A 9,418-nucleotide genomic window follows, 5' to 3' on the forward strand; every position below is an offset into this window, starting at 1 on the left:
ACACAGCTTTCCCACGAGCTCTACCACAAACAAATGCCATGTGCTTTGGCTGCTCCAGTTTGCAACATTAATGTCCGGTGGGCAAGAGATGACATCAAACACGTCAGTGGCGATGTCGAAGGACACGATGGCATACTCGCTACTCGGGCCCAACAAAGGGTCGCTCATCCAGTATAACACCCCGGCCACATAAGCCGGTGGCATGTTGTTCACGGGGAGGGGTGGGACCAGGCCCTCTTGGTATCCAGACCCAGGCCTACAATGCCATACTGAGCAAGACAAGATATACTCGCGGGATATGAAGTTCTTGAATTCGTACAGCATTATCACAGCAACATGCTCCTGCTTTCGTGGATTGAACCCCAAGCCAACACTCTTATTACCTATCGTGAAAGCATGATCCTGCATTATCCAACCATCAGTAGGTGTCTCCCATGGTGGACATGGAAGTGACCCTGGAAAGGAATTGGTGCTCCAGTAACCCGTGCAAGGGTTGTAGAGGTAGTTCCTTTCGCCCGTGATTAGCAAGTTCAGGCCATGGCAAGGCTTGGAACAAACCACCTTTGAGTCCAGCCATGTGCCTTTATTAGCAGCCTCTGACTGCCATTTTTCCAAGGGGGCAAAATGGAAGAACTTTCTTCTTCCACAGCCCTTGCTCACCATCTTGATCTTTATCCTCTTCTCCATGCTCTTATGAGCAAAGTAGGACTGGATAAAGCGCTTATCCTCGATGAATCTGCGCCATTGTTTGGACACACGCTTGAACTGTACAATGGATCTAGCAGGGAGACGGAGCAGGATCTCCTTAGTCGCCTTGGCCAGAGGAGATGAAAAAGATATCTCCTCATGGGTTTTGTGGACAGGAGCAAGAGTTTCTCTAAATAAACAGATACGTATTGCAGTGCGACCGCTTGTATAACTTACTCCTGTGTCTGCAACTGAGAGGATGGTTTTTACATTCTTTGACAAGGCATCATAGGAGTGAACAGTGTCAGTGTGACCAGATGTTGCCATAATTATTTTCTTCGTCACTGATCTGCCATCACCAACAGCACCAAGGACTCTGATAACCTGTTGGTCAACCAAATTTCTTCCGGCGTAATGTGACAGATCAATGTGAGTGTCCAACGACCAAACACTGGAGTTGTAGTCCTGCAGCTTCCAAATCTCCAGTGCGCTACTGCAATCAGGTGATCCATGGCGAAGGTCTCTGACCATGCACAAGCAGCCGTCAAGCTCCACCAAGTGCGCTCCTGATGTGCCGCACGGTGGTGACTGAACCCACCCAAAGGTCTCCTCGGTGACTGAATACGTGATGATTGAAGCTGCTAGATCAATGACCGAACACGAGCCGCCGCCGATCAGCCAGTGGAGCGAACCATTCGCGAGCACTGGCGGGAGATTCCACGTAAAAGCACATAGAATGGCGCGATAAGCAGTGCTGGAGAAGCTTGAAGGGATTCTCCCTGCGGCGGGCCTCCAGGTATCCCCATATTTGCCGCCAAGAGTGTAGACTTCACACGACACGTCTGGATCCTTGGGCTTCCTGAGCAATCTCATAACCTTGTACTCTTTCGCCCGGGCATCGAACCCAAGGCCAGCGCTGGAGTACAGCTCTTTCTGACAGGGCGGCAGCCGCGTGACCGCCCTGGTGGCCGCGTTGACGACGTAGTACGCCGGCGCCACCGCGTCGTGCAGCAGGATGAGGCCACGGCACTGCGCGGCCACGCCGCCCACGAAGTCGCCCCTCAAGTCGTCGAGGGTGAGCATCAGGTTCGCGCCGCCGGGGCATGGCGGCGAGCAGGAGTACACCGCCGTGGCGTCGCACGCCGCGGTAGCGGGCGCGATGAGCAGCAGCTTGGGGCAACGCGCCGAAGCCGCAGGGGCGCCGGACTCGGTCTGAGTCTCCCTCGCCATGTGGAGGGTGCAGAATTCGTCTGAGCAAAGGGTTGCGGCCCAGGCGCGGCACACGGCGCGGAAGCGGAGGATGGACTTGACCGGCAGCCGCAGCAACACCTCCGTCATGATCTCGTCCGGCAGCTCCGGCCCGGTGATGGGTGACTCGGTCTTCATCCTCTTAGTGGCTCTCATCAGCATACCGGCCCCAAATCGAAGCGCTGGACCCGATCAGCAATCCGGGCTGGACGAACGGTACAAGAAATTTGGATGTTGGGTGGTGCTAGCTAGGCGTTGGTACCCGGGTGGAGTTATATAAATAGCGCCTGTAGATTTACATACCCGAATCGGAAGAGGATCCTGAAACCGCAATGGAAGAGGAGACCGGGGGGTTCCGAATCTGACCAGGCACTGCCTGCGTCTCCTCCTTCCTCCGCGGCTTGTCCAGCAGTCCTCACCCCCATCTGGCGACGCCGCGGTGTCGCTCGGCCAGTGCGTCGGGACTCGTCGGGCGGAAGAAAGGAGAAGGAAGAGGAGGCACGGGCCATGTTGGGCCAAGTCAGCACCATGAATTAGTTAGAGGAGAAAGGCCCACTAGCCCGGTCGATTGTGTCACTGATTATTGCGGCCCAAAAAAATGGGCGGGCCTAAACCCAGACCGAATAATAACTGAATTACCTTTAAAAAAAAGATGGTCGGCTCGAGCCCAAGCCTGGTCCGAATTGGGCCTGACTCGGGGCGTTTGTATACCAGGTGCTAAAGTTTAGCAATGTCACATCGAATGTTCGGATGCTAATTAGGAGGACTAAACATAAGCTAATTATAAAACTAATTGCATAACCATGTGCTAATTCGTGAGACGAATCTATTAAGCCTAATTAATCCATCATTAGACAATGATTACTGTAGCACCACGTTGTCAAAATATAGATTAATTAGGTTTAATAGATTCGTCTCGCGAATTAGACTCCATCTGTGCAATTAGTTTTATAATTAGACTATGTTTAATACTTCTAATTAGCATCCAAACATCCGATGTAACATGCGCTAAATTTTAGCAGCCTGCATCCAAACAGGCCCTTTGTTGGTCCGTGGAGTTAATGGGCGGGCTTGATGGTTCGAAAGAAACTGGGTTTTTTTCCAGCCCGGCTCGAGCCCAAGGTTTGCTCATGATTAATTTGAAGCAATGCTTTGTAGTATTCTATTGCTGGGAGCAATTTGCAATTGTTTTAACACACCATCATGCATATGCGTGCTTGTACTAGCAAATGAAAGAAACTGATAATGGTCACAGTGATATTGTTGACCCTTGTTGCACTTTTGCAAGTCTTATTATTTCTGAGTTTAGTTTTGGCTTTTTCTTTATTTGAAATCTATGCCTTGTCTTGCAGGTTAGGGAAGACCCAGTTACTCATATTCTGCGTCTCCACACAGGTTCATCCCCGTATCATATTTTGTCCAGTAGTACATAGGCTACTGAATTGTAGAAACATGCAGAATTTGAAGAAACGCAGAACTGCATAAGCATGAAAGAATTTGAAGAAACATCGAAGCTAACAGAATCATATCAAATAGTGAAGCTAAATTGAATATTTCTTTTTTGTTTCTATGTGCTACTATAACATTTTTCAGTTTTTTTTTTACTTCATGGAGGTCCCCCTTCATATCCTTTAAAACATTTTCTAAACTTTATTCTTTCATGCTTGCAAAATGACCATATGATATTATTGCTATGATACTAGATGCCATTGTTTTACCTTAATTTGAGATGTGTAGACTTATCATATGTCACGGTGAGGCCCACACATCAGTGGCCGAATCCCTCCACAATACTTGAATACTGCAGAAGCCAGTGATTAGCCTGACATGTGGCAGTGGCACGGACAAGCCTACCCACCCACCGCGGCTCCGCGCGCGCTTTGCTGCGATGGCGCCCGCGCCGCCGCCCGATCAAACCGCTAGCCCTCCGCATACTCGCTTACCTCTTGGGGCCCCGCCTCACGGGCGCCGTGTCGCTGGATGCGCCTCCCGCCCCGGTTCCCCGGGGCCCGGCCTCAATTGCCGCCCCGAGCCCCCGACCGCGCTGACCCACCTCCCCGCTCCTCACCTTCGGCGTGGTGTCGCTAACTCTAGACACCAGTGCGGACCCGCCGCTCAGCGCCTCCTGGTTCCTCGGCGTCGGCGACGACGAGCTCGACCGCGGCGTCACGGCCGTTGCCGCCAGCTTCCCCAACCTCCGCCGCCTCTCGGTCCCCCGCCACCGCGGAGTCTGGCGGGCTTATCCCTGGCGGATGCCGGCGTCGCAAGAGCATCAGCTCCACCGGTACACCGATCTCGGCTTCCGACTTCATGCGCCTCCAGATTCTCTGCATTGTTGCGACGTCCCCGCCCTCAACGGCAACTGCAACTGCCAGGGAGGTTCTTATGCATCCCTGGTTCCAAGATTGGTCAGATTGTAGCGGATTGCGAGGGAGGTTCTTATGCATCGCGGCTGTGGGCCGGTGCAATGCTATGCCTGACAGCTTGAGGAGCTCAGATCGCCATCGCCCGATCAAAGGGAAGGTGCTCAACTATTCAACAGGCACAGTCCATCGAAGAAGCTGGTGTAAATTCTTCGATTTCAGCCCAAAGTCAGCCACATTTCTTGGTTCTCAAAAGTCAAAAGGGCAAACTCTGGTGCCCTTGGTCTTCAAAGTCTGGTTCCCCTTATTCAACTTCAGAGTGCAGACAAGAGGGCACATCATAATTTCTTCAGTGATCAGAATTCGGTAATTTGAAGCACAATTGCTAGTCCAGAGATTATAACAAGCTGAGATTTCCCTGAGTACCCTTAAAAGAGTGAATTTTTTCCGTCAAGTGCTGAGTTCTGATTGATTGATTCTGAAGAGAGCCATTGGTAAAAATTGCTCAAACTTGCTGGTGTCTCTGACTGAACTAAGCTGCTGCTCTAGAAATGCAGGCCGAGGTGTGTGTTTCATCCGCTGCAGAGTTGGGCCAACTTGTCACATATTCTGGCCCAACAACCGGATAGCCCAGGCAGGCCTTGCAATCGTTCATCCAAAACATATAAAGCCCGCAGACATCCTGCCAATTTCTTCCCATCGTCCGCGCTCTCCAACTACCAGGACAACGGAAAGCTTCGGAAAGAAGAGCAGAACAAGAAACCAAAAACATGGCCGCCGTCCGGGGCGGCTTCTCCTCCGGCGGCAGCACCAACACGCGCCGCGCCGGCCACCTCCTCCCGTTCCCCTGCAACAGAGAGCCCGCCGCCGCCTCTTGCGCCTCGTCGGGCTCCTCCCCGGCCCGCTCCAAGGCCACGCGGGCTGCCACCTGCTACGGCGCCGACGCCAAGCTGAAGCCCGAGGTTGAGGCCTCCGCGGGGAACAACACGAAGATGCTGCTCGCAATTTCCGCCACGGGCGGAAGCAGCCCGCGCTACGGAAGCCGCCCGCCCCACTCCGACAGAGCCGGATCGCTCACCCACCCCAGCCCCGCCTCGCCTTCCTCGTGCATCCGCGGCGGCGGCGGCTACCGCCAGACGCACGGAGGCGAGGACGCCTCCTCATCCGTCACGCGGAGACTGGTCAGTTTTCATGTTCTCTTGGTGTCATTTTGCGTTGTTCCAGACAGTTTCTTGCTGGAGACGGAGTTAGTTCCGATGTTTCTTGGTTCTTGGCATGCTTTTCATCCCAATTCCTCGAGACGGAATTGGTTTCGATGTTTCTTGGTTCTTGGCCTGCCTTTTTATCTCAATTCCTTTCTTGGTAGTTCGCGGTTCTTGAATGCTTTTGGAATACGCCAATACATCGTGTCAGCTTTTCTTTTCTGGAGCAGAGGAGATTGCAGAGGAGATTTCTTGGATGGGCTAAGTCGATCTCCATTACTTTCTTAATAGTTTGCGGTTCTAGAATGCTGTTCGAATATGCCGAAAATATTACGTTAATTCTTCTTTTCTGGAGTAGAGACGGTTTCTTGGGCCTTAATTCTTTTCTTATTGTTTGATTGACGTTCTGAATGCTGCTGGATAATTATTTTCTGGATTAGTGGTATTTTCTTGGATGGAAGCACTCACTTTCTTTCATGAATTGCAGGAACAGACGGCTCTATTGCTTAGTGTTATCTTTCTTTTCCCTGCATATATTCTTCATCAGCTAATAATTCTGGAGTATTAAAATTGTTTGGAATCCACATGCTAGTTAACTGACATGTAAAGAATCTTGCACTTTGGACGATTTGGGCTTATTCTCACATTTCTGTTCGTCAATTCTGGAAGGCCAAAAATAAGAGAAATATTTTCTCAATCATTATCATATTATTACTATCTTCATTTATTTGTTAACTTCTTCATCATCTATCCAAAGTTGGATTACTTAGCATCTGGTTCCATTCAATTGTTTCATGCAGCTCCTGGTTTTGTATGCACTTTTTTATTTTCTCTGTCCATTTGATCTTTCATAGCCCACAGTTAATCGGAAATAAATCGATCCAAATCTTCTACTGCAGGAAAAAGGGCAAGGGAGGTTGCCAACCAGAGCAGATTTCATGAAGCCGTCTTCTACACTGCGAACCATCAGATTGCAGACAACCAGGCATCCTTCTCTGCTGGATAGGAGAGGTATGTTCTCGTTTGTCTTCTCCATTCATAGATCAGCGGCAATTATTTCTTGCAACTCCAGCTAGATTGATGCGTGGAGCTCTCACCTAGTCACCTCTCATAAGTTTCGTCAATATATGGGTGCAATAGGTTCTGTCAATGACTTGAGATTTCCTAAGGCGAGAGGAAAGGAGAATGAGGTTTGTGATAAGAACAACTGGCAGACTGATACTGTGTCATCTTGTCTATCATCAGGTTTGGCCTGAAGCCCCCTGGGTTTATCAGTTCTTCAGCGTAATATGATATTTAGGACAATCATTTTTTTTGTTTTCAGCTCGTGATCAGAATTTTGAGTCCGATGGTGCCTTTAAAGGTAGCAATCACAGTGCGATGTCCATGAAACCTTCTGCTATGCTGCAAAACATCAGAATACAGACACCTAGGCACCGTTGTCTGCTGGATAGGAGAGGTAGATCTTTTTTCTTGTCTCCTCTGTTCATAGACCAACTGCACATTTTTCTTGCAATTCATGTCAGTAAATCAATTTCAAATATGCAGTTGAGGGGGGCAATCAGGTGCCTCCAAGATCCATCCACAAGGCTGTACCAGCTAGATTGATGCACCAAGGCCCCTCACATAATTGCCATCAACATGAGTATGTAATAGATCCTATCAATGACAGCATAGTTCCTGAAGTCAGTGAAGAGGAGGATGAAGTCAATGAACAGGACTGGCAGACTGATACCGCGCCGACTCATATATCCTCAGGTATTGGCCTGAATCTATTGAAGTTCATCAGATATTCAGTAATAAAATCTTAAAAGTCGGATTATCATGTTTGTTGCAGCTTGTGATGAGTCCGATGGTGCCTTTGAGGGTAGGAAGCATAGTGCGCATTTAGTGAAGCCTTCTGCTATGCCACGAAACATCAGACTGCAGATACCCAGGCACCCTTCTCTGCTGAGCAGGAGAGGTAGTTTTTTTTTTTTTTTGCTTTTCCAATGCCTGTTCAATAAATCAATTTCAAATATGCAGTTGACAGAATCAATCAAGTACCTTTTATGTGTGGAGGTTGCTCCTCAGACAATAACCATCAACATGTGGATGCATTAGATACTATCGATGAATGGAGATTGCACAAGGTCAGTGATAGCATCTTGCATTCCATGGTGCATACATTTCTTCTGTTAGAAGTGCAAATTTGTATGCGTTCCATGGTGCATACATTTTATCTCAGAATTTTTCCAGTCAGTGGAAATTGTTATGCGTATGGAATGCTAACAATTCCTGATTACCTTTCAGTTAAACTCCTTTTCTAGAAACTAGCAGTGACTGTGCTTTAGTTCTGCTATTACTTTTAGAGATTGTGTTTCATTATGTCTACTGTTCCTTTACTATCCTAATAATGGATTTTTATTTACAATCTACCCGTCTTAAATCTTGGCATCAAAACAATATCTAAAATTAATTACCTATCAGTTATGCTAAATATCTTTATATTTATTTAATTCGATTATATTTGTTAATATTGTTGTTAGTTTCTATAATAATTCATGTCCAAATATTAGAGGGCCTTTGTTCCTATAACCTTCGGTGCACACACAACACGCTGTAATCTAGGAATATATACGCCGATGTTCACGTTTGATCCCTTTTTCTAGCAAATTAGGATTTCTTCAGTATTGTACCAACCTGTAGTAAGATTTCCACTTGGCAGTCCATATTCAAAAAATAACATTATATTTTTTTTGTTTTCTTAGGGTTGTGTTGTGACCACCAAATGTATTGGGCAATCCTCTTCCACCGCATCAAACAGTAGCAAGTTTGCTCCATTGTCCTTGGGAAAAGTTAAAGACAAAGCGGCCATTGTCCGTTCAGCTTCAGCTCACAAATCAGGTGGCACTGTGGGTGCCAGGAAGAAAGAAGCTTATATTACCACTTTGGGCACCGGAGGTGGGTACGGGGACCCTCACCCTCCACCATTCTACAAGTGCGAGGCGTGTCACAAGGGGACGGCCTTCTACAGGCTCAAGTGCTGCCGTCTGGTGGTATGTGAGCGCTGTGGCTGTGCTTGTGAACCAGCAGAAGCTGTGGAAGACGAGAAGCTGCAGTCCCGGAGAGGCAAGGTGCAGGCTGGCAAAGAGAGACTGCCCAAGGTGAAGCTTGAAGGTTCAGATCTTTTCCTCTGGCAGCCGTGTTCGTTCCCTGCGGGGCTCATGTTGTGTGTGGCGAAACGGACTGGGAATTACCTGCAGTATTACTTTGCACCGGTTGACGATCTTATGAACCCGAAAGTCAAAGGGATAAAGGCAACTGTCTACACCTTCCGTCAGCATGGACGCAATGCTAGATCTCTGTCAGTAAGAGATGAGCTCCTTACGCGCGAGCAGTTGCGCTAGCAAACATGTATCTTCTCCTTTCTGTGCATTCGTTGTATGGTAGTATGGTACAGACCTTAACAGAATGTTAGAACGAAGAAAGTGCAGTGTCCAGGTGAAATATCTGCAGATAGAACAGTAGATGCTCTGTTTGTTTCCTCTGTGCTCTAGTTGGTTTGTAACCTAGCAACCTGTAAGGATGCTTGTAAACACAAACATTGATTGGCTTTTTTCAATATAAGCCGAGTAGATACCAGTTGACGCTGACGAGCTCATCGTTGGTTTATTGCTTTTTTAGATTGAGGGAAATGCAAATTGGTACTCCAAATTTAGACATTGTCATCGTAAAGAAAACATTGCCGTCTCCACTTCGTGACTGTTATTACTCCGTGCTTGATGATCGTCACGTTGCCCTCTTTTAGTGGACTACTGTAATTTTAGTCCTTGCATGCTTAGCGCTGCTAAATTTGCCTGTGACATGAAGGTCTTTCCTGCTACAAAGCATACTAAACTGCAATTCATGTTAGGATTGATCTCTTTCCGGATTTAG

The 9,418-nt window shown here is 48.1% G+C and overlaps 1 protein-coding gene across 1 annotated transcript; it reads left to right on the top strand.

Annotated features, from left to right (window-relative positions):
* The first annotated feature begins 4,008 nt into the window (after positions 1–4,008).
* On the top strand, positions 4,009–9,135 carry LOC101763439. Its single transcript, XM_004955027.2, has 8 exons — positions 4,009–5,479; positions 6,400–6,511; positions 6,641–6,745; positions 6,825–6,959; positions 7,049–7,258; positions 7,338–7,463; positions 7,526–7,632; positions 8,251–9,135. The coding sequence occupies exons 1-8, from the start codon at positions 5,069–5,071 to the stop codon at positions 8,887–8,889; spliced, it is 1,845 nt and encodes a 614-aa protein (XP_004955084.2). The 5' UTR covers positions 4,009–5,068; the 3' UTR covers positions 8,890–9,135.
* Positions 9,136–9,418: the final 283 nt, after the last annotated feature.

Source organism: Setaria italica, chromosome I (genome assembly GCF_000263155.2).
Source record: "Setaria italica strain Yugu1 chromosome I, Setaria_italica_v2.0, whole genome shotgun sequence".
Taxonomy (NCBI): Eukaryota; Viridiplantae; Streptophyta; class Magnoliopsida; order Poales; family Poaceae; genus Setaria; species Setaria italica.

What these genes read in the sequence shown, in the direction of transcription:
- LOC101763439 (XM_004955027.2), top strand. Translation starts at nt 5,069, where the DNA reads ATGGCCGCCGTCCGGGGCGGCTTCTCCTCCGGCGGCAGCACCAACACG. An exon ending in CATCCGTCACGCGGAGACTG is followed by an intron (nt 5,480 to 6,399) that starts GTCAGTTTTCAT and finishes CTTCTACTGCAG; the next exon opens with GAAAAAGGGCAAGGGAGGTT. An exon ending in ATGAATGGAGATTGCACAAG is followed by an intron (nt 7,633 to 8,250) that starts GTCAGTGATAGC and finishes TTGTTTTCTTAG; the next exon opens with GGTTGTGTTGTGACCACCAA.